The sequence below is a fragment of the Pezoporus occidentalis genome, unplaced genomic scaffold, assembly GCF_034315485.1.
Source record: "Pezoporus occidentalis ecotype Australia unplaced genomic scaffold, CSIRO_AGI_Poc_V1 ctg13, whole genome shotgun sequence".
NCBI classification, from domain to species: Eukaryota; Metazoa; Chordata; class Aves; order Psittaciformes; family Psittacidae; genus Pezoporus; species Pezoporus occidentalis.
The window spans coordinates 1,754,558-1,780,647 of record NW_026913103.1 but is presented as its reverse complement, the minus strand read 5'-3'; the positions used below and the strand labels follow the sequence as shown (position 1 = coordinate 1,780,647).

General features: G+C 40.0%; 1 protein-coding gene across 5 annotated transcripts in view; it reads right to left on the bottom strand.

Annotated features, from left to right (window-relative positions):
• Positions 1-25,662, bottom strand: part of ADGRB3 (adhesion G protein-coupled receptor B3) — a 465,858-nt gene extending 440,196 nt beyond the window's left edge. For 4 of the 5 annotated variants that reach the window (XM_062608134.1, XM_062608138.1, XM_062608139.1 and 1 more), the window contains exons 1-2: positions 24,953-25,661; positions 21,434-22,202 (exon numbers count right to left, since the gene is read on the bottom strand). In XM_062608134.1, the coding sequence (XP_062464118.1) occupies positions 21,434-22,187 (754 nt within the window). In that variant the 5' untranslated portion in view covers positions 22,188-22,202; positions 24,953-25,661. Of the gene's footprint in view, positions 1-21,433; positions 22,203-24,952 lie in introns of all 5 variants that reach the window. The other variant, XM_062608135.1, reaches the window with a different exon arrangement.
• Between the last annotated feature and the right edge of the window lie 428 nt (positions 25,663-26,090).

Below are 26,090 nucleotides of genomic sequence, written 5' to 3'. Positions count from 1 at the left end.
TAAAGTATAATTCTCTTTGGAAAGAGTTTTGCAATAACATCTGCTAAAAAGACGAGATCTGGCATTTATCTGTAGCAAAGATTTCAGAAAGATCTATTTTCTCTTAAATTAAGAAATTTCTATATGGCTGTTCTGTAGAGAACGCAGCATGGTAAAAAAAAGAAAAAAAAAAATTAAAATATTTCCTTGACATTTTGCAAACTCTAACACATTCCTCCAGGCACAAAGTTTATTTTTATGTCTCCCCAGCAAACTACTGTGCAAAAGACTCCAGCTTTTTTTGAAAGAAACCCAGTATTTTTTGTTTATTTCTTGTGTATGAGAAGAGCTGAAAAATATGCAGGTCCTTTAAAAGATGTACTGTAAATATAACAGAAAAGATAAAATTTTCTATAGAAAGAAGCTCTCTGTGCTTACAGTACCAAAGTAGATTATTTCTAGGCCTCATTCTTACATCATTTATTCCTCTTTCATTTCAGAGGCCATAAATGGCATTTCACATTCCCTTGAGGGGGAAAATACATATACTTTTTAAAGCCATGTTTTTGTGAACAAACATATAACCTTAATCTATTGTATTTTCTAATAAAGATTTCTTCTTTCTTCAAATACAACTTCACTATGCATCTGTTCACAGGAGTGTGGGAAATACCATGCTGGATCTAACAAGGATATAGCTAATTTAGTATTCTCTTATTACTAGAAGTGTCTTGACTAGGATTTAAAATATGTCAAGTGTGGCTTCAAACTATAATAAAGCATGTATTAAAGTTGCTGAACTGTCATTATGCTAAGAAAGTGATCCTTTTAGGGTTCAATACAACTCAACAGACGTATGTCAGAATTTAAAGTTTTCTTCAGCATTGAGTTTTGGAACACATAAGAATATACCTCCTAAACACACTTTGAAATCTAAGATAAGCCTTATGATGGCAGAAGAAATCCAAGGCAGACAGGCCTTTTCCAAACATCTAAATAGTAATTATTTTGTGCCATAAGAAAGGAATTAAACTCCTCTCTTGTATAACTGGGGAGGTTCCCTTTTATTCCCATAGCTGTCTAATCCTTTTTACCAAGATCTCAGTCTCAGTGAATTAATTCTTTGCTTTGGTGTGACATGCTTGGTGTATTTAGCCCTAAGACAATCTAGGGGTGACACAGGAAATCATTGCAGGCTTTCCCCAGAGTATATTCTTCTCTAGTCTTCAAGGAATCAATCCTGCAATGAGAAATTGAGAAGACAAACAAGAAAAAGTGCTGGAGGCTAACTGAAAGACTGCCTTAACCTTAATAGCACAGAAGAAACTACTGCAAAAGAAAACTGGATTGCTGTACATCCTGTGACCCCTTAAGAATCCCTCCAGGGTGAAGTATGTCTGCTTCTCAAATGCGAAAACATTGATCCCTGGAAAGGCTGTTTGCTTTTCCGGTCCAAAATATTTTCTGGAGATATTTAGGATAGAATCCAACTTACAACAGAGAATCAGGAAAACCACTATGTACCAGTTAGACATTTTAGGCTTTCTGTAAGCAATGAAATATATAATTCTTGAGCTGTTTTTCCATTCTGAAATAAATGACAGTTTAATACTCGGAAAACTCAATGAACAGAAAGGCTCACTCTGGGGCAGTGGTGATGGCTGGCTGGTCCAATTTGCTCTCCCATGGGCTATTAAATCTTCCTACCCACACTTAGGTTTGTTTCATTCATAACCACTGGTCCTTCTATCATTCACAAATCAACCTTATCTGTCATTAAAAAACCACATTTATTTAGGAGCTAAATTCATTGAATCATAGAATGGTTTGGGTTGGAAGAGACCTTAAAGATCATCCAGCTCCAATCCCCTGCCACAGGCAGGGACACCTTTCACTCAACCAGGTCGCTCAAAGCCCATTCAATCTGGCCTTGAACACTGCCAGGGATGGGGCAGCCACAGCTTCTCTGGGCAACCTGTGAGAGTGTCTCACCACCCTAACAGGAAATAATTTCTTCCCAAAGTCTGATACAAATCTCCCCTTTTTCAGTTTAAAGCCATTTCCTCTTGTCCTATCACTCCATGCTGTTGTAAAATGTCCCTCTCTAGCTTCCTTGTAGGCCCCCTTTAGGTACTGGAAGGCTGCTACAAGTCTCCCCAGAGCCTTCTCTTCTCCACAGTGATCAACCCCAATTCTCTCAACCTGTCTTTATAGGAGACGTGCTCCAGCCCTCTGATCCTCTTTGTGGCCCTCATCTGGACTCATTCGAGCAGGTCCACTCCCTTCTTGTGCTGTGGGGCTCCAGAGCTGGGTGCAGTACTTGAGAATGCATCTCACTCACTCTGCTGGTGAGACCCCAGCAGAAAGGGAGAATCACCTCCCTTGACCTGCAGGTCATACTTCTTTTGATGAATCCCAGGATTTCCGGGCTGCAAGGCACGTTGCTGAGTCATGTTAAGCTTCCTGTCAGCCAACACGTCAGCCAAATCCTTCTCCTCGGGGCTGCTCTCAATCCAGTCACTGCCCAGCCTGTATTTGTGTTTGGGATTGCACTAACCCAGGTGCAGGACCTTGCACTTGGCCTTGTTGAACTTCATGAGGTTTGCACCAGCCACCTCTCCAGTCTGTCAAGGTCCCTCTAGATTGCATCCCTTCCCTCCAGCATATCCACCACAGAGCTTGGCATCACTGGCAAACTCACTGAGGGCACAATCAATCTCACTGTCCATGTGCCAACAAAGATGTTAAGTAGTGCTGACTCCTGAGGAACACCACTGTATTAGCCTAGTTTGCCTACCATGTCTTAATTATTTCATGTTCAGGAGGACAAAAATTTCCTTCTTTTATGAACGTATTTATTTATTAGACTATACAGATCCCCCACTATCAGATCATAGTGTTTTGAATGGAAAAAGCGCAGCAAATATATATGTGTGTATATATACAATACAAAATGTATATTATAGTCTTTAAATAGTCTTTAAGGTATGTGATGCAATTCATCATAATGTATTTGCTAAGTAATAAGGTGTAACAGTAATGCCTCTCTTTAATGGACTGGGGAAAAAAAAAGTTCTGCATGAAACTTTACCATATATTATATAATTCTATAATTCTATGATTCCATGATTCTAACTGAATATTCTTCTTTTATGCTCATGTTTAGCACTGTCTCTTCAGTCAGAGATTTATAGAATCATAGAATAGTTACGGTTGGAAAGAACCTTAAGATCATCTAGTTCCAACCCCCCTGCCATGGGCAGGGACACCTCACAATAAACCATGTCACCCAAGGTTCTGTCCCACTTGGCTTTGAACACTACCAGGGAGGAAGCACTCACAACTTCCATGGGCAACCCATTCCAGTGCCTCACTACCCTTACAGTAAAGAACTTCTTCCTTATATCCAGTCTAAACTCCCCCTAAGTCTGAACATGTTGCCCCTTGTCCTGTCACTACAGTCCCTAACGAAGAGTCCCTCCCCAGCATCCCTATAGGCCCCCTTCAGATACTGGAAGGCTGCTATGAGGTCTCCATGCAGCCTTCTCTTCTCCAGGCTGAACAGCCCCTACTTTCTCAGCCTGTCTTCATACGGGAGGTGCTCGAGTCCCCTGATCATCCTCATGCTCCTCTTCTAGACTTGTTCCAACCAGCCCTTCCCTGTTGGTGAGCATGAGGTCAAGCACGGCACCTCTCCTTGTTGGCTCCTCTATTACTTGCAGGAGGAAGTTGTCTTCCACACAATCAAGGAACCTCCTGGATTGCTTGTGCCAGGCCATACCGTCCTGCCAACAGATGTCAGGGTGGTTGAAGTCACCCATGAGAACAAGGGCCTGCGAGCGTGAGGCTTTTCCTATCTGTCTATAGAGTGCTTCATCTGCGGGTTCTCCTTGATGAGGTGATCTGTAACAGATCCCCACAGTAATGTCTCCCATAGCTGTTTTCCCTTTAACCCTGACCCACAAACTCTCTCTTAACTACTCACCTGTCCCCAGACAGAGTTCCATACTCTCCAGCCTATCCCTAACATTAATAGCAACTCCCCCTCCCCATCTGCCAGGCCTGTCTTTTCTAATGAGCCTCCAACCTTCCATTCCAACACTCCAGTCATAGTAGCCATCCCACCATGCACCAGTCTTGCATATTCAGGCAATATATTTCAGAAAGTGTGGTCTTTGTCTTATAACCCTCCCTTGTAAGTGCTTCAGGCCCCCTGAATATACTAAGAATAATTAATTTAATTTATAATTATTTATATCTAGTGATGATACTCATGCTTGTGGCTTTGAAAATTATACTACTTCTATACAGATGTTGCAGTTAGTTCTGGTATTCAGACTAGATTTTCTCCTTTCTTTATTCAATTAATTACTTTTAATTCTGTGTCTTGGTGTTTCCATAAATAAATCTTCTCCTTGACTTGAAAGGGTATTTTAATACGGTTCAAATATTTGGGGATATACTCCTAGCTCTGCCTAGGTATTTTTAATTTAGGTATATACTTGCTATTGGTTTTAATCTTCTGTCCTAAGTAATTCACTTCAGGGTCTTTATTGTGGCTACTCTTCTTTCTTTGTGTCCCTGCAAATGGCAGGGAGATTGGAACTAGATGATCTTAAGGTCCTTCACAACCCTAACTATTCTATGACTCTATTCTATGATTCTGCTCTTCTCTGAAGTTTGTGACGTACCATGATCTTTTTTGTATAAAAATTAAAGACTTGTAACTACATATATCTTGTCCATGAACAACAAATTTAGGTTGAAAGCCACCTTTTCAGTTGGATTATGCAGGGATCTGTTGCTTTTTTATTTTTCTCCCAGTACCCACTAGCATTTGTATTTTTTCCTCATTTATTGCTGACCTGCAAGTTTCATCAAATAGATTATTTCCTTTCTTAAATTACTAGTGAAGAGTTTATGCAAAAGTCAGTACCTTGTTGCTATTAATTTACAGTCTTTTGTATAGCTGACAATCCACTTTTAAAAAATGTGTGATAAACTAAACCAATCTGAACTAAGTTTTGAATGGACATAACAAAAGTCTGAATAAAATCCACACATTCTCATCTAATACTTCCATTTACCCATTTTAGAATTAAATATATATACATATAATGGGTAAAATTTAGTAGCAGCATAAATTAAATAATACAGAAAATCATGATTATTAACATTTTATTATTATCCTTTCAGCTTGTTTTAATAGCTTTACTAGTCTAGGAATCAGATTCTCAGCACATGAAAGTTAACTATTTTCTTGTTAAAGAAATGATAATTCAATCCTGCATTATTTACTTATTTACTTACTTTTATAGTCTAAAATGCATACTTCCTGTAAAGCTGGATTCCTGCATATTCAGATTTCTTAGAGATGACCTTATTTCTTGTTTGTGAAGTTCTTCTTACTTTTTAATCATTCTAGAATCGCCCTTAATTTCTTTTTCCTAAAAAGAAGCATTTTAACTCAGCTATTTTAAATAAGATTAATATCATCCCCTTCCTGGTATTTGTTTTTTCCCTATGATGTTGTAAGAAAATCCTTATCATCTTAACCCCTCTGGCTAGAATTAATCTATTTCTTTTTATACTGTCTTATCTTTCCTCTACAAGCTTTGACTTCGAATATTCTTGTCTGGCTGCCTCTTCTCTTTCCCTTTCCAGAACACTATTCAATAGTGATTCCTTATCTTGTCTTTCAGTGCCAGAAGCTACCAACAGCATGGTACAGGGTACAGCTGTGACATATCACATGCAAAAGGGAAGGCATGCAAACATGCTCTTACTTTGTGTGAGTGAAGTAAAATGCTGTAAGAAGCTATTTTTTTTAATACAACCTCTTAGTGACACTTAACCCGACTTGCTAAACACCAAACTGTTTCAGAAATCTATAGATTAAGGCTGACATAGATGTAATTATTTTTTGAAAACCTTCCATAGAATTATTTACTAGCTATTCTTCAGATTAACTATTTTGGCCATTCCGCACACTGTCATTGTATTTTAGATAATTTTACCCTTAATTAGAATACTACTACCTAAAGTCAAAGAATAAATAAAACCATGGACCATTACAGTGATTGACAGGAATAGCAAAACTCACTGACGACATACACACTAGCTCTGATTACCCGTGTCGTGGTCTAGCTACCAGCTGAGTACTGATGTATGTACAAAATATTAGAGATCAAGAAACCCTAACTATGAAACAAAGACTGAAAAGAAATATGCAACTCAATTAGTTTTACCCTGAGCAAGGAACTGGACTATAAGAAACTTCAGAAGTCCCTTCAAACCTAAATCTATCTCTGAGTCTATTTCACATAATTTCAAAAGTATTTTGGAATCTATTCACAAAAACTGGTCTGAAAGGAAAACATTAGCCTGAAGGCACCACGCTTAAAATCTCTTGAATTTATTATTACATCCAGTTACATGAAAGCAATGAACTGATCTCAAATATTAAAATCTTAATATGCTTTCATACATTAAAAAAAAAAAACACCCCTATTTCAATCATATGTTTAGTCAGAAAGTTTAAGCTCTAGTCTTCTGGGACTGTTCAACATCTGAATCTTGCACACCTCATCACAACGGGGGAACACTAAAATATAATCAAACCATGAGTTTGGTCTCCTAACTAAGTTAAGTGATCTTCGAGGGACTGCTGTTAGTTCTAGAAGCTGTTCTAGAAGCTAAATTGCAACAAAATTGTCTAACTGTTCTCACCCAATTCATGTTGTGATTCCAGCTTCCAACCTCACAAATGCTTTCCAGAGGTTTCCCAGTTCTAACTTTACAACTATTTTCTATGCATTCAGAGCAGAATACAAAAAAAAAAAAAAGTAACGCTCATATATTTATAAACATTCTTTTCTAAATGGAGAAATATAGAAGGGCTGCTATAAAGAACACCAGCACTTTGTTACTTTATGCTAGTAGCGCTGAAATGGTTGAGGGTAGCCTCACAAACCAGGTTCTTTTCGTTCTCATAAACTTTTCTGCAAAAACATTAGAAACAATCCTATGGGAATAAAATAGACACCATCTATGCAAATTTAGTAAAAAAATACCAATTCAGAAGATATTGTTTAATGTCATTAGGACATTGTTTGAATATTATAACTACATATTCCTCAGTCAGGTGGCATCGATTTGCTCCAGATTACCATGGATATGTACACGAATGGAACACAAAAAAACGTTAAGAGATACAAAACTGACTTCCATGTGGTTGTGCTTATCATGTGACTAATGAGTAGTGTACACAAAAATGAAATTTCTTGGAAAATAGAAATGTGCACTCAAAGGCTGTAAGGCACACCTATGTGGACAAAGACATTTATGCATGATATCTGGCCAGAGTTCAAAATTCATGCTACTATGTTCACCTGGGAGAACTAGGACAATTTCAGGTCTGGCAAACATGCCAGAGACAGGGTGACTAAAAAAGGGAGGGATTAATTATCAGCATTTCCTTGAATACAAAACAAATAAAAAAGGAATATAATGTTGTGATTGGTCTTTAAAGCTACTCAATGATACAAATTAAGATTACCTGAATAACGACAGCTCAGAGACCAAGAGTGCTCCCAGTACCATTCCCACTCAAAAGCACATAGATCTAACATTGCCCAGAAAAGGTCATCAGTCCATCTGTTTCTCTGGCAGAGGTGACAACTGGCCTACACAGATTACTCTCTCCTAACAGTATTTAACATTCCATAATCCTCAAACAAAACAGAGACAATCCCATAAAATTCCAGGGTACAACCTAAAGCATTTCTATGCTATTGCAGACATAGTGAGCTAGAAGGAAGACAGTCATTGTTCTGCAGTAAAAAGCATTGATTTCAACAGTTTCTGATAAGCTAGAACTTCCAAATGAAAGTGTAAATAACTTATGATATCATTAGACTGTACTGTCCCTATGTAGACAATTATTTCCATTTCTCTAAGCTTATAGTGTGGTTTATCATGAATAATTTAAACAAGAAAATGTACAATATACATTCAACTATTTAATAACTTTATTTGTTACAAATTCATATCCACAAATGAAAGTATTTCAATGTTGTTTATAATTCGTGCCATTTCAAAGACTTTTGTATCACTAAGATTAAGGTATAGTCACATTTGAGTAGACTTCAGGGCATTTACACACAGCAGATCTATTAAAAGTTTAGTAACCATTTGTGACAGTGAAACCACTGCAATAAGAAAAATAAAATCTTGATTAAATAACACCTGTCCCTTTTGTCTTTCTTACACTAGCAACTAACTTGTAACTGTACTTTTATGTAAACAGAGAAAGCTTTTATAAAGAAATCTAGAAATTTCACTGAGAACTGAAGAGTGTGTGTGGCTCTTTGTAGTATTTTTTTGTGTTTAAACTGACAAGAACCAAAACCAGAGAACATAGAAAGACTCTCTGGTTCACCTTCTCCCCTTCAATTCTACTGACATCAGTGGAAATTAAATACTAATGTAAGCAAAGCTTGGCAAACAACATAATGAAAATCTTCAAGGTTACTGCAAATGGATTAACTCACAATATTTGCACATGGTCTAGATACCTGCTTTGGTGTCTAAAAGGGGACTGAGCAGAAGTGGAAGCTTCATTTCAAGCAAGTGGTGCAGATGGCCTGGAATTAGCTCCTGAAGAGCCTATGTGGGAACATCCCTGTTCCAAATGGGCTTCCAGGATTGCAGAGTGTACTTTGTTCTCCCTTCAAGCCTGGTCAGGGACATAAGTGACCACCTAGGTCTGCTGTGTGCCAGACAAACACGTCTAACCTGCTGATGACCAAACCTCTACACGCTCTTGGGCAATGTTATATATCTGAGACAGTACTGAGCTGAATCCAAAGATTTTTTTGCTCACTTTTATTCAGAAATACCAGATGGGGAGGAAGATGGAATATGCCTTTCACATATAAATATGCTGCTTAGTGTAAGCATCTCTGAAGAAGGAAGAGATACAAATTCACAGTCATCCTTAGCCTGAGGAACCTTAAGCCCATTATTTCTCTTTAATGGAATACTGCCCTCACTAGTTGGCAAAGGTATGTTTCTCATATCCCTGTGAAACTACAGCACTGCGTGAAATACAAAGGCAAGTTTTATGGGGTCAGCAGAAGCAACTCAGAGGAAACCACACTCCATTGGTGGTTAAATTAAAACCAGGGATTTTACTTCTTTGCCCAAGCCTGTGCATTTCTTGGGGTAGCTGAATTAAAGACAGTTTTTTCTTTTCTTTTGCTTTAGTTGGCTGAGTTTGTTTTTTTTTTTCATTTGTAACCCCTACAAAGCTTCTGTTTTTGTTTACTTCACCTATTTTATGTCCCAGAAGGGATAAACTATAAGCTTAGAGTACTAGTAAGACTGGAGTTCTGTGAAAGTGCAAGCTTCTGGGAAATCGGAGGGTTGAGCTGAAAGAGTATTGTAAAGAGCTAACAACCCAGAGAAAAGAAAAAGTGCAGAGACAAGGAAAAAAAAAAAAAGAGCAAAAAACACGCTTAGAGACAATATAACTTCAAGGGAAGCTTAAGTATGTATAAACTTTGTGTTATGAGCTGCAAACCAGGAAGCCTGCTCAGTATTTAGCTGTAAGCTCCATCAGGGCAACATGACAATTTCTAACAGAGAGCTACAAATTACAAATACCAAATATGCCGAAATGGACTTTGTGGCCTGAGGGTCTGTCTTATGAGAGGAACAGTGTGTGATCATCCTTCAAGTTAGCATGCACATAACGTATTCTCTGATCAACACAGCACTTTGTGCCTTCGCCAGCACATCACTACCACGATGAGCAATGTGCGTCTGCCAAAGGAACAAAGGAGAATACCAGGGCTCTTTTTGCCTGCATGCCAAAAAGAGCCCTGTCCTGAAATGGTGGGATTCTGGACTATATCATAGTACCAGACGCCATCTTGATGTCGTATCACAATAGTGTCTTTCCATAGAAATACATCTCCAGTATTTTTTCCTCAAGAAACCTCCAGTATATTATGCCTAGTCTCCACTATTTATGCATTTTGAATTAATCTATGTAACAGACAGAAATGCTTTACAAATTTTCATCTTTTCAGCCGATTTGTAATCTAATTTTTTCTAAGGTTCGCATAGACCTGATTCTTTTTAATTCGCCAGAAAGATCAGCTTTATTTAATTGCATTCACCCTGATAATGTATGAAGACTGTAAGCAGTCACAATACATAAGCTCAAAATGTGTAATGATAACTGAGCTGTGAGGAAAGACTGAACGGACAAAATCTGTGAATCCTTGGTTGGTATTAGACATGTGACAAAGATCCATATTAATATGGCTACTCAATTCACAACATTCACTGCTGCTGCCTGTATTTTTTAATTGATCTCTTTCTGTCAGAAAAATATCAACCAGGTCATTGAAAATATCCACAATTCATTTTAATGCAAAATGATTCTCTAAGCTCTTCCATACCCAACTATTTGAATTGAAATGCTACGGCTGAAGTATATGCCTCACAGAAGATAGACCTCAGAAATATAAAAAAAATCTTTCGACACTATGCCACAGCATTATTGCAAGATATTCAGTTGGGATTTAAAAAAAAATGGTAATTAACAACCTCTGAAATTTAATAATTGCTGGACAGTGGTTTGGTAGAACACCAAAACGTCCTACATGATTGCTTTTGCAGTTTTCACCTCATGCTATCCAAGTAAATTATAAATTCTGTTCTTAAGATTATCTTCTTGTCATGTTTTTTTTTATAACCTTTATTATCTGTACTCACATCCTTAAGGGTCACATGTTCTTCCACAGCTCAATGATACAATGAATATTGTCTTCTAATACTTCATAATTTAATGCCTTCTCCTTCTTAAGGAAGAAACTGCCTGACAGTGGCTGCCATCTCAAATGACTATCAACTTTGTGTTCAAACATATATCATGTACTTAAAATGTTTGGTGAAAGAAAAAATTTGAGATAAATACAGACCCAAATTTACACAAGAACAAGAACTAAGAAGCATCTATTCCTAGAGTAGTTGTGTCAGTCATAGCAAAACATCAGCCAGCTTCTCCTAAAGCATTTTCTGGATAGATGTCTAGTGTGATACCATTTGTCAAACACAGATCAACAGGGCAATTAACTACTTATTCTTTCATCTACTAAAAAAAAAGAGACAGGCTTATAGAATGATGAAAGTTTATAACAAATTCCATGGATCATCTTGGCCACATTCATAAGAAAGGAAAAAGTAAAAAACAGTGATGATCACCAGTGCCATTCTTGCTGACTAATTCTATATGTTCTTTTATGTAGCCCTATATCCCAAGAAATACAGCACCACCACTGCCATTAAAAAGCCTCGGGACATGTCAACTATTGTCTGAACTTATTTTCTTCTTCCGGGAGCTGTTTAGCTTGTTTAATGACATGCCAGATATTGCCTGATTTGTTTAACTTCCGCTTATCTTTGTAGAACCATATTGTTTTTATAGATGGTAGCAACAAGCAATTATTCTGTATGAAATTATGTACTTGTTATTCACAGCATAAAGATGCAAACCAGAAGAGAACAGTCATGGCAATGGCAGAATGGTTTGAGAGCAGAGGTGTCCAAGAAGTACACACTGGACGCAGCGCACGGGAGTATAGGTCAGCCAGGATTACTGAACTGCAGAGAATAGCACTGGGGATCCCAGGGCAATTGAAGAATATACTGACAATCAGTTAAGCAGTACAAATCTGGGAACTGGACAAAACTAAGTTCTAGGATAAGGGCACATAATGACAGAACAAGGGGGAATGGCTTTAAGTTGTCAGAGAGAAGACTTAGATTAGATATTAGGAAGAAGTTCTTTACTATGAGAGTGGAGAGACACTGGAACAGGTTGCCCCGAGAAGCTGTGGCTGCCTCATCCTTGGCAGTGTTAAAGGATAGGCTGAATGGGGCTTTGAGCAACCTGCTCCAATGGAAGGTGTCCCTGTCTGTGGCAGGGGGGGTGGAACTACATGATCTTTAAAGTCTCTTCCAACATAGAAACCATCCTATGATCCTATTTATCAAACTTATTTAAGACTGTACATATATAGTATTTTTTATTAATTTATTATGAATATTTTTAATATTGGTTTCTTTGATGGTAATTACTATTATTAGAATTAATTTGTTTAATAATATTTAGAGAAATATTGTTAATAACAGAATGATGGTTTCCTGTTCTAATATTGATTACCTAAGGTGCCCATGTTTTTAACTGAGGATGTTTACTGGCAAACCTGCTTTTAATTAAATCCCACTTACATGAATAATCCTTTTGATTCAATGAGATTAATTATGTACAAGTGAACATAAAAGAAAAAATTTAGTCACATCTGAAAAATATTTAGTTGCTACATCCTGGCATACGTGGTTTCCCCTTCATGTCTTATGATATAAATTATTTTATCATAAAGTTACTGTACATCTTAGGTTGTCAGACTAAAATCTGTGGTTTTTTGCAGCACTTCAGATTTCACATGGACAAAAAAACATTATCCAAAACCTTAAATAGCATGGGGTAGGAAATAAATGTAAGGGTCCTTTATTCCCTTCATATATTTCATCTGCAAAACAGCCAATAAAATCACACTTTCACTTCAAGCACCAGAAAATACCTGAAGACAACATGGATTTTATTTTCATCAGAACTATGGGGAAAAAAAAATTGTTCACGCCTAGCAGTGATAGCATAATCTATATATTTTAAGTACTGTATGATGCTAATTACTGAGCAAACTACAAATGTTGACGTATTTATCCTCATAATAGCACCAGAAGCCAGGGCAGTACTATGCTAACAATACCACAGGGAAAAGACATGATGCACAGAAGCTGTACTTACAAAAGAAATCAAATACATTTACATGCCTCATCATCACTTCCAAGACCTACTCCCAAAATGGAGAGCTCCGAAATGTAAATCCTTGGGCATCCCATACCTGCTGGTGTCTTAAGAGTCATAAGCAACATGCACAAGGTGCACACAGAGATATGGGCAGCCTTAGCTGTGATAAGCAGCAAACTCCTAAGAATCACTTGTGCCTATTTGCTAGTAGGTCCAAGGGGGTTTTGGACTGCAACTCCCTGACCAAGCTTTGCATAAACCACAAATAGAGATGGCTTCCTCCTCTTGTAATGGCATCCTCCTTTTATAATCTTCCATGTATATACTGTCAACCCAGACTTGGACACCTTGTAAATAACAGCAGCCCCTGAGGCAAGGTGGACTCAGTGTCTCTGCTTCTCAGAATGTTCTGTCTGGTCAAGGAAGAGGAATATTCTTGATATATCCCAAATCTGAAGCTGCCCCAATTTTTGTGGATAAATTAAAAATTCTGTGGACTAAAGAGAATGGATATATAATAATTTGAACACTCATTTGAGACAGGAAAACACTGGTTCCAGGCCCAGCTCCAATTATTTTTAGGTATATTACATTCTCCCAGGATAACACTATCAAACTTTTCTTCTGATCATAATCCTGCTTCAAGAAGTGAAACCTCTATCTATTGCATTTATGAACCCAAATAATAGCATCATCAGCTGAAGCCCTATGACCCTATACATACTTTATCAGGTGTTGGGATTGGCCAGTATTCCAGCCTTGGCACCCTCTTCCCTTCCAAGGAGAGTGAAGCTGTATGATACTCTCTGTATTATCAGTGACTTCCTAGACGCTGGGTGCAGATGGGACCAGCTGGACTAGGCTCTGTCCCCATATTACACCTGCAGTGCTGAACATTTTTCCTGCTGTCTTTTGTCAGTATTAAGTACATCTATCAACCTTCAAGCCTACCAGTATGGAGCATCTGTATGTGTGCCAATCACTGCAGATATCAGTAAATGCCACAGAACAAACGAAACACTTCCAAGGATAAAAATATAACTTGTTATAGTTCAAGCTGAAATGCCCAGCTTTGCAGACAACTAAAATCCACATACACAGTACAGAGAGTACAGAGGGGACTAAAAGGAATATTCATAAGATAGAGAAGCAAACACTGTATATGAAAAAGTGAATCATAGGATTCAAAGAAATATTGCACATGATATCTACAGACTTTCGATTTTACAAAACCCTTTCATTGTAAGTGTTCTTGCATGAATCATGTACAGTATTATTCCTCATAATCAATAAATAGCATAAATTCAATTCCCTGACTGAAGTCAGCTCCCAAAGTCTTACATCTCATGAAGAACAAAAGAGAACAAACTGGTGAAAACTGCCCAAAAGGATATGACACATTGTTCACCCCATTGTTGACAATTTTCTATAAAGCTACCAAAAAATGGATGGTATTTAAGTTAGTATTTGTTGTGGTGTTGCCATTTTAAGAAGGTATAAATAAAATTTGGACTGAACGTATTTTCAGGACCATAAAAGAAATATTGAGTAGTCATATGCCTTGTTTCCCCTTCAGAGAACAAAAATGAGAAACTGAAGCAAAGCACATAAAGAAATAGACTAACCAGCTAAAAGCGAAAGATCTGATTTACTTAACCAAATGTCAAGGATGTTTTCAAAAGTAAAGCTACAGAGAAAAAAATCTTAATTAATACAAACTATGAAATGATTTGCTTTTGGTAGAAGGAACACATGCTACCATTATTTCACATCGCTTCTGTGGGTTCTGATCTAATCTTCATTTAGAATGAATTATATTGATAGCATGGGGAATTTGCCTTCAGTATGGACAAAAATTTGGCCTTTGCAGAGTAAAATAACAACACCAGTCTCATACACTGTTATTATAGATTGTTTTATTAATCGCGATGGTGGCTAGTCCATCAGAAAAAATGTGTAATTTGACAAAACTTTATTTATAACTTCTCTAAGAAATTAACAAAACTGAGAATGACTTTGAAAAATTTTACTGTCTTCCTCTTGAGATTTAACTAGGGCTCAAACTGAAATATTCATAACTCAGTAGTGCATCATTTGTAAATTTGTACTTTATATTATGTACAACTTTCTCTATCCTAAAGAGCATTTTATATTTCTTGTTAACAGTGAATGCAAATAACGCTCAGTGGAATTCTGCAGTGACCTTTGTTTTATTACAATTACTGAATATTTATAAATGAACAGCTACACTTCAATTTGAAAACTACAACTTTGAGTTGGAATCCTTTGATAAAACACAACTGAATAAACTTCATAAATGTAATTCCCTAAGAAGAGAGAAAGTCTCCTCTGAAAATTCCTCTGTGTATACCAACACACAAAGCAGATTTTTCCATGCTTTTGCAAATAGAATACTAAACAAAATAGCAATATGGATAGATTTGAACAGAAGAGGATAAATTGCTTTAAAAAGAGCACAAGAACATATTGAATGTAATAGATCATATAATCGCTGTATTAAATAAATGTAGAAAATGGAAATACATAGGTATAAAACACTGCATAATAATAAGAAACGCAGTACCTGCACTATGTCATAATATAATTACATGTAATGTCACTAAGACCCAATAACTGAAATACCACTATGTAAACAGAATCACCATTAACTTCTGTTAATGGCTGTTCTACCTGTGAATGCTTCCACATTTGTCAAAAGCACAACCAAATCAGAGAGCAAGGTCTAAAATAGAATGAACATATTGTATACTCTGCCCACCCAGACAAAATGTAGTAGAAGTATTTAAAGAAAAAGCGTCTGATGTACAATAATGCACATAAATTGAGGTTTTAACCAGAAACGGCAGTTTGGGGAACCAAAATCATGGTTTTTGTCATAACACAGCTTCCAACATCATATTTCATAGAAGCCATGAATGATTTAAGCAAGCAATGAGCTTATGAAAAATGCGTATTCAGATCCTATACAGTACATTTGTGATGTCTCAGAAGACAAACACTTCAATGCAGTAGGCTGACCTTTCCCACAAAGTAATACTCCATCTTGCTAGTGTGAGAGGTGCTAAAAAAATACTGATAGAATCTGTGTGATATCAAGAAGCTAATCACCCAGACATGCATAATATATATAACCAAGTATATTTACTAGGAGCAAGGCCATGTATACAGGCTTTTCCTAGCAAAAAGGAAATTCTCTGGGTACCAAAGAAAGTATTTGAAAGTATCAGAAAATTCACTGATGGATTGATCCAAATCCCACCAAACTCAATACACATACGTGAAGTGCTGATTACTCTTGCACACAAACTTCTAAATTTCGCAACAAAACAAGAAGTTTCATAGTTTACTGAAGGAAATCAGGTGGAAATGATCAATACAGCACAAACTGAAGTACAATCATTACTGGTAATATCATATAATCCCTGAAAACAAAGGTAGGGCGTATTGATTAAAAGATAGTTAATTAATGCTTTTTCTATAGTGCATACTTCAAACAAAAAAAAAAGAGAATCTGAAATCAAACTAGCATGGCTCTGATATAGCATCCTATTATGAGTGGTCCAGAGTGACCCAAATATGTACTAAGAACCTAAATGCTCTGGGTGATTGTTTTCTTTTAGCAAAGTAAGTCAGAAGGGGAATTATATGAAGCACAGTGGAGTCCATAGGAGATTTTGAAGGAACTTCCTTAAACTGGGAACCAGACCTATAAAGAAGAAACACAATATCTCTAGCTGATTTTATGTTAGTTTCCATTATGGTTTTGGTCATGAACATTTTAGGAAGAACAATATCCAAGTAAAAAAAAAATATTTAAAGAGAAATTATTTTGCTTTACATTCTACATTTTCACTGAGGTCAAACTGCTCATAACTGCTCATGACCTGCATGGTAACAGGTTATTTTAGTATATCAGTTTTAAGTTTTAAAGCAATAACTCATAATGGAAAACAACTTTCACACAAAATTAAAAAGCCTGTTCTATTAGTGCTCATCTTCCTTTGTCCCTTTGAACTCATGCATAAAAGAATCATTGCAAGCAGCAGGATATAAATACTATTAACAGACTTCCAAGTATGTTACGATACTCATTCAATATTCTGGACAACAGTTTTATTTATTTTGGGTTTTCTAAATTTTGATTTAGTTTCAAATAGTTGCTGCACGCTAAATATTAAATATCCCTGTAGAAGTATATGGTTGTTAGATGGCATTTTGTAACTTTTTATCTTCTCAGACAAATTCTGCAATGATTTAACAATTTAAATCCTCTGATGGAGCCATGCTATGACATATTATTTGTGCCTATGACTTTCTGACTAGGGATGTCCAGCCTACTCAGCCACCTAGTGACCTCTGAGTATGTGATGAATACTGTAAGCTCATCTTGAATGCGTGCAACAGGAAGTGGGCATTCATGGAATGACATCCAAATAAATGCACACATGCCATGAAAGCTTAAAAAAAACTCTCTGCATCCTAAATTTTACTGTTATTCTACAATGTATCATAAATTGTTTTAAAGAGACATCTATTACAGTAAATCTTCTGTTAAGGTATCCCTGTTGTTTTCAGATCTGAAATCAGGAAAAAAAAAAATCAGTTGCTGAATCCAGAGATGCTAGTAGACAGTGAGCTGCTAGAATCTGTGACAAAGTTGACCAATGCTGCATTTCTAGCATATTAAGAAATCCCTACTACAGTTATTTTAGACTGGCTGAATAAGATACGTAAGATTAAGGCTGGAATGACAAATGCAATATTGAATTAATGTGAATACCCCCTCTCTTCTTTGTTTCTGTTGGGTAAGATGCCAAAAAAATTGTTTTCATTATCTGTCAGATATGACAGTAAAACACAGGGGGAAGCTGTCTTAGTTTCTAACTATTGTAAAACCCCGCAATAATATTATGGCTTTGTAATGGTCACAATAAGAAAAGATATTTTTACATTCTTAGTGTCATCGTTCAGAAAATTGTATGGATTGACTACATGCAAAGGCCTTACAGATCCACTAGGACTGGAACTGAGCCCTCTCTTATCGATAGAAACTTCGTGAGATACTTCAGTCACAGCACTGAAGATCAAGTAGACAAATTCCCCCAAGTCTTTAAATTCAGGACCCTTCCAGAGTGTTCACTGAGATCTATTTGCTAGTGCTTTGATCGAGGCTAAGCATCTCAGATGTAAAGCTATGGAAAAGTATCAAGCTACAATGAAATTGAGTCTCAGTGAAAATGTGGCGATTTTCAATACTGCTTTAATCAGTGACACCACAGATGATCTGTCTATGGAAAAAATGTTGACTAAACCGTGTATTTCCAAACCATTCTATTAAAAAAAAAAAGAAAGAAAAAAAGAAAAAGAAAAAAGCTTCATTTTTTGACCTAGTTCCTTTTATTGTTCAACACTTCAGCACTGTTAGAAACAGAATCAACCATTGTATGCTTGTCACATTTTTTGCAAAATGCAACACATCTTTAAAAAGGAAAAATACTGACTTTCAACCATTTTCCTAAGCCATTTATCATATTCAAAGCTGTAAAATCTTCAGAGATTCAAAAAAGAAACAGTAAGTTTTAATCTGAATGCTCTCTATTTACATTATGGTTCAAAAATGTGACTGAAAGTAGTTTGAGGAAAAGATTTTGAACGTCATACACGCAAGCTCCATGAAAGCAAATCTGAAGGATGGAAGGGTATGCATAATACTGCAGAAAGCTGTCAGGTCTTTGCAGTTCCTTTTGGAAAGTCATTGCTAGGCAATGTCAGTAATACATGAATTCATAGAATACCATCTTACCAAGTCTGGAGCACTTTCACTGTGTTAGGCAACCTCCATTCCCCTTCAGACTCAACTTACACTAACAAAACTGTACTCTCAGCTGCCACTACGAACTCTGACAAGAAGAAACCATTCTCTTAGTTATTGGTCAACCTTATCTTTGCTGACTGTGCCGATCTAACTTGAAACGGGCTGCCTGTGAAAACAAAATTTTCATGTCTTGCCTAAATGTCTACTGACACAAGTGATGAATTACATTATGTTTACAGCAGGAATATTCTACAGTTTGGTCCCTCAGTCAAACCTCCAACCAAACCACAAACCAGCTTTATACATACAAATGCACTGACTTGTGCTTGATAAGTGTGACTGTATATATCTACAGAAAACAAAGACTCAACATACCTCTCCTGAAGATTTTTAGCATTCTGAGGAAAGGGGGAAAATGCTTTAAATAGTGAGTGGAAGATGAAGAGCATACTACTACTGAGAAGTACATTGAGGATTAATTTGCTAACTGATTATAACTTTCAGTAACAATCTCATGAACAAATTCCAAAGTGCATTAAGATAATTAAATAAAACATTAAAATTATTATATTAATGTCCAAATTCTCAGCAACACCAGAAAAACACTGAGTACATTGAAAAACAAGTGAAGGAAACCTTCCAGCTATCAAACATTTCCACCCCCTCTAGGAAAGACATTTCTCAAACTCATACCCAGGAAAACCCACAAGTAGGGGCAAGAATTAAAATATGTCTGAAATTGGAAGCAAGGTATGTTGGAAATGTGCTTCAAAATATAAGGGAAAAAAAAAATGAAAAGAAAGTGTTTGCCCTTAAGCTTCCTCTGTCCTTTCCACTAAGCACATTTCAGAAACAGGTGCTTTAACTGGGAGACACGCATCCCCCTGGGACTCGGCGTGGTTTTGAGAGCGGCACGGTGCACCCTCTGCTCTCGCACTCCTCCTGCCCAGCCCCACCGATAAGGTGGCACCTTAGGATGGAAATCAGGGCCGGGGAGGGAGGATGGAGGATGAGCCTTCCTCCCACCGTGGGAGTAAGTGGGCAGCGCACCGCGGTTGCGCCTCCTCCGCGCCTCTGGGGCTGCGGCGTTTGTGTTTTATAACGGGCTCCGCGGCTTCCCCGTGCCCCCGATGACAAACACGACGGAGGTGGGGAGCCTCTAAGTTCCTGGCCCCGCACCCTCGCAACGTTTGGGTTTCCCGCACAGACCCAGCCCTGCTGCCAGCGCTCCGCGGCAGGGGCTGCCTCCTCCCCCTCTCAGGGTGCTCGTTAGTTCTGAACGGTGTTAAATACCGTTCCCGCCGCTGCACTGGCCGCTCAGGAAGGGGAACGGCGGGGGGAGCGCCCCTCATTTCAGACCCCGGCTTTCTGGGCTCCGAGCTGTTGGGTGCTGAGAAGCGATGACCCGCAAGGCATCGAAAGGGTCCCTCATCTCTCCCTCCCTCCCTCCGGCCCTGCCCGCGGCCGCTGGCACCGCGGCAGCTGGAGCGAGTCCAGCTCTTCTTCTCCCACAGCACTGGGGCTTGGCTGCCCTTAAAGAAAATCCTCTCCTAACAACGTGTCAATGTTACATTCCTCCACAAAGCAACTTCTATTAGGGGGGCTGGGAGCTTGGCACTGCCTCGCCACAGACTGGGAGCTTTGTGGCTATGCAGAAAACAAGGAGAGAGAGAACATTTCCTGCATTAAAATGCAACACCCTGGGCTCGATGATTTATCCCTTGCCGCACGGGCACATCCCCCTCCCCCCTTCCCCCATTCCCACATGGCTGCTCTGAAGGACCTTTTCACCCACAGGTTCAGCCTATGCTTACCCTGCCTCCCATCCCGAGTGTTCTTCCCAAAATCACCCCCAGACCTCCCCAAAATGTCAGAAGGCCAAAATAGGAGGCATGAAGCAGAGAGGCTAGGCAGATGGCTGCCATTCTAATTGCTGGACCCTTTGCCTTCCCACACTTCCATAACCCTCATGTTTCCAGTGGGGACATGAAGCAGCTGCTGGGACCCGAGACACCAACTCCCACACACTAATACTGCATGAGAGTCAGAGCCTTGTCTCCTGGAGCCAAGGCTGCCTGGAGAAGGGGGGCAGCAGCAGCAGCCTGTAGCCCCTTTCTAGAGCTCCCAGCATGTCCTGACTGCGCAGTGCTTCACGTCTCTAGACATCTTAGGTACAGAGTTTACTCTGAAGAACTGCATTTTCTTCTGGGTTTTTTTTAGATTTGTTAAGCTTTGGCCCACTTGGAACCAGGTGTCCTCACCATGGTAAATCTCTTTGTCTTTTAGCCAGATTGCCCACATGCCTTTGGAAACATTTTCCTTGCGAAGTCAAGGGATCATATAAAAAGCGCCAAGATTTTGTAGTCGGGTGGTTGCAGTAAAGAGGTGGTGAGGGGGAGAGAGATTCCTGTCTCACCACCTGTGGGCATTACTGTAAGTGGGAGCTGAAAACAGATGGATCTACTTACGAGGAGCCTCAACAGTGCTTAGCAGAACTATATACTGAAGGTTAGGCCAGTTTAGAAATGGGAATACAGCCCTCCATGCCCTGAGGGAGAGTGCATCTTATCCAGCCCTTTCGCCTCATCTATAGGCAAGCTAGAGTGGAGAGCAGGTCAAATGGATGAGTATTGAGGAGAGCTGGTAGCTGGACCTACACACTGGTGTGGGATTTAGCTCACACACACCACTACCACCCCCACCCCCACCCCCCTCCCCCAGGAAGAACCTACCTTCTTTAGGTGGCCGTTTGGCTTCTCTGGTGAGGTTGCAGACCTGAGTGGTTTGCAGCTCCTGGGTCAGGCAACCCTCCGTCTGCTCGTTGAGGGGCAGCACAACGTTGTTGAGCAACACCAGGGACTGGTCGTCTATTCCCCATTCTCCCAAATGCTGAGGGCAGGTGCATTTTGTATACATGATCCCACAGGACTCGGTTTTCCCATTCTCAGATTTCAAGCAGCTCTCCAACCAAGTGCATAACACATGGCACCCAAACTGGCTTGGGCTCACCTTGTTCAACACCAAAAACTCAAAGAAGGATTTTTGGTCATCTTCTTTTTTGTGTAATCCCGGGAAATCAATAGGATAGACACGGCGTATCTGAATAAAATTCTTATCATACTGCAGAAATACAAAAGCATTCTTGGAATCGCAGAGCTGCATTATAGAATGGTTATTTTTTAAAAGATCCTTTATTTTTTCATGGGAAAAATGATCAAACTGATAAGCCAAGAGGGAAAAGTTGGAGCAGCTGAAGTCCTTTTTGGAAAATTTTAGGTAAATACTATATTTGGTGGGATCTGGATTTTCCAGCGTCCAAGTGCAGTTTGTGAAGTTTTTAGGAAACATTTCACTTACAGAATACGATCCATAAATGACCCCCTTCACCAGCGTGGAACACCAGAAGTCTTGGGCAGCATTAAATCCAAACATAACCAGTAGATAGGTGGAAAATATATAAATCAGCAAATTACGAACAGCCTTCATCCTATGTCATTTGGCCTGCAGGAGATGAAATGAAATAAAAATGCAAGTAGAATTCTTCACGCATAGAAAACCAAACTCCTTCCAATATTCGAGCCAGCTGTTTTCAAGCTTGCAGTTCGAGCCCCTTTCAGAAAGAAGGGCAGGTAATTTGTATTTTATAAGGCGAGGGCCGGGACCGCTGCCGTGAGCGCAGCGCCATCACGTGGCCATCGCAACAGCCACGGCCTCTACAGTCAAATTGAACAAAACCAACATATATTAGATTATTAATAGGAATGTCCTCTCCTGTCTAGGCTGTTGTCATCATGGCGAGGACCAGAAGGGCTCAGCTCAGGTAAAAGCCCAAGCGCCTCACCCCGCAGACTGATAAAAGGGCTTTTTATTTATTTATTTATTCAAAAAGTAAATAAGTAGCCTGCTATAGTCATATATCTGCATATACAATACGCACATGCAGAATTACACCGGTACAGAACACAGAATAAGAAAGCCAGTAGCATCTCTTGTTATGTGTTATTTTTCTATCAAATCTGTGAAGTAGCTGTGAAGAATTACAGCCATAACTAAAACCACACAAATTATTATTTGCTACACATGGGAGGGTATCTCCAATATGCCTGCATGCCCTCACCCTGGCCACCTGGTATACAGAGGTCCCTATGAAAAGAAAACCCAGGCAAGAAATGCTGAGATTAACATATTGCTAAAATTTTGAAGCTACTGGAGAAAGAAGCAAAGACGGATGAAATTAGTGCTGGTCTGACACCACCACTAAGTGCCAGCTTTTTTGGATATTAATTTCAATGTGCTTCAACTCCTAAGGATGTATAAAATGGATCACTGTATTAGTACCTACAAGCAGTATCTCTGTATAGCCGTCAATGCTACAGTAGGATCTCTGCACCTATTGAACTGCACTTGCCCTCTTTATTACAAATATCTTGTACTGTCTGATTAGCTCCTACATTTTAGACATGTGTTTGAATGATGAAAGACATATTACATTTTCTCTGCTAGTATCTTCAAGTAAAGCTGTTTTCCTGCTCCTGTCAACTGCCACAGCCTCCACATGCTCTATTCTCTTTAACAGTGGCCCAGGTTAATAAAGTGAATCTTAGTTATATTTACCTCTATAATGTTATTCAAAAAAAAATCAAATTGAACGTTTTCAGCATTAACCTTTAAGAAGTTGCTTATCTCTTACAAATGAGAAGCTTTTCACCTTCTCCTTTTAAATGCAAGCAGACAGAAGTGATGCCAACCCAATTTCGAAACTCTCTAGATTGCAGTCTCTTCCACTGTTGCTCTGTAAGCAGAGGCAGACACACACACAGAGGCACTGTTACTGAGTTTTGATGTGTGTCTTTGCCTAGCTTTTCATCTCCTCACCAAACAGCAAGGCATCTTCTGTCTCCCATTGCGTAACACACAGCAAATCACTGGATTAAGCTCCCTTGAAGAGATTTCCGTATCTCCTAGATTATAATTCGAACTCTGGATCTTGAAGAGGGTAAAGCAGCACCAGCTCTAACCCTCTTTATGGTGGAGGTGTTTTTGTTTTTTTTTTTTTTAAAAAAAAGCAAAAAAAAAAAAGCAGAGCTGCTCATGGGTCTATCCACACGGTCAGATTTCCTCCTTTCTGAGCGTCCGTCTCAATGAACACCGCGGTCCTCCGTCTCCAAGTAGGCTCGGTACAGCATTTAAGGTTTTAAAAAACAGAAACTTACTGGGAATTCTGGAAACAATTTCCCCTTTGCTGGAGCACTTTGCAGGCAATGCAGTTCTGCGCAGTGTTATTCAGGATGGTGTAGGCGTTGAGAGCCAATGTGACAATAAGTGTCTAAATTAGGAATTCCACCCATGAAAAAGGATTAATTTTACAATCTGGAAAGCAAAAAGGGAGCTTATTTGCTGCTCTGTTCGAAAAAGGAAAAAAGCCTCTGACTTTTTCCCATCCTGTGTAATATTTGCAGTAGAAAAATAAAGACGTCTGCAGTGCTAGGCTCTTTTCTATGAAGAAACGTAATCAAATAGCCCACATTTCAGTTGTGCATTTGTTCAGGCAAGGCTACAGAAACACAGCATTGTCTTAATCTCTCTCTTCCCATGTGCATCACACAGATGCACACACACACTCAATAGAGCGTGCCGGCAGCATTTCGGTTAGTTTGCAGTATCGCTAGATACTAGAGCAGTCTGCTAACTGAAAGGATTAGGCACTTAAAGGTTTTTTTTTTCATTTCCATAGAGGAAAGAGTTAAAAAAACGGCCAAAGAGGCTTAAGGTTGCCCATTTGGGAAGGGGGAGAATCCTCTTCTGCTGAAAAGCAAACGGGCGTTTAGTTTGGATATTCCCCAAACTGATTTTCTAGGCGACACTGTAGTTCAGCCGAACATAGACGGCGCCATCACTCCACTTATTTTTTTTCCCCCAACAGAAGACCCGCTGACTTCTCTTATTTTAACTTCCTATTAACCTGGCATCATCACACTCCCCCCTCCAAAATTACCCCAATCCTGCACAAACCTCAGGTTTTCTCGCTCTCGCTGGAAATTATTCTCAGGGAAGCAGACCTGTCGCGAAACGCACTTCTCTTAACTTTTAAACTGCAGCGCTGAAGTAAATGCGGAGATCATTATGTATGTGCTGTCTCTATCCTTCAGCAACAGCCTGTCCCCCTCCTCCGCCACTTCCTCCCCGGAATCCCAAACTAAATGCTGTCCGGTCGTAATCCCTGGAAATGGAAATGCCCCGGGCACCCTTACCTTCCACTCCGAAAGCTGTCAGGCTATTTCTCTAAAACACTAGCACCATAGGCACACGTCCCAACAACAGTGATGGAGAGACTCCCCTTCTGTCGGAAGCACCGTTTCCCATTTTCCCCGGCTCAGGTTCAAAACCAAGATGAAAAAAAAAAGCAGCAGAGGAGCAGAAGATAAAAAACGCGGCGAGAAAACCCCCGCACGCCACACACACACCCCACCGAGGAAAAAAAAAGCAGCTTTGGTGCCTGATCCACCAAATCCGACCACAGGAAGGGAAAGAAGAAAAACCACCTCAAAACAGCAAGACTGCGGGGGGAAAAATGGAAGTGGCTGAGCAAGCGAAGGGGTTTTTGGTGGTTTTTTTTTTTTTTTTTTTTACTTGAAACAAAGTCTCCGCACAGCAGCGCGATGAGCGGCGATGCCAGCCAGGCGATGGTCTGAGAGGAGGACTAAGGCGCTAGTGCAGATTTGTTGGTGGGTTTTGTTGTTGTTGTTACTAATAGAGTTATTCTTCTTTCCTCACTCCTCCTCCCCCTTCAGACACCGGTGGCCGGACAGCGGCGTGGGGGGTCCTCGGCTGCCGATCCCTGGGAGCGGTGTGAACGCCGGGCGCGTAGGGAGTACGGAGGGAGAGGGAGCGCGGCTCTGCCGCTGCCTCTGTATGTGCGTGTGTGTGTGTGTGTGCACGCGTGTCTGTGTGTGCGAGCCAGCCCGCCAGCCGGCCGGCCGCGCCGTGCCTCCGTGGGTGCCGCTGCGTGAGTGCGCGCCTGTGCGCGCTCTCTGCGCGCCTCCGCACGCCCCCTGCGCGCCTCCCCCTCCGCCGGGCTCGGGGGATGGCTGCGCGCCCCGCTCTCCTGGCGTGAAGGGGGGGGGAGGGAGAAGAGAGGGTGGTGGCTTGCGCGCGCCTGCGCGCCGCTCCGCGCGTGTCCGTGCGCGCTAGTGCGCGTGTGCGTGGGGCGCTTCCCTCCCGGCTCCGGCGTTAGTGCCCGCCGCGCGCTTCGCGCGTCACGGCTGCTCGCGCGGCGCCCAGCACGTCTCACAAACGTTGTTTTCGGCGTGCGGGGTGTGCGTGTGGGGGGGGTCTGCCTGCCGTTCCCAGCGCTGGGGGTGGCTGCGCCCCCGCGCAGGGCAGGGAGCC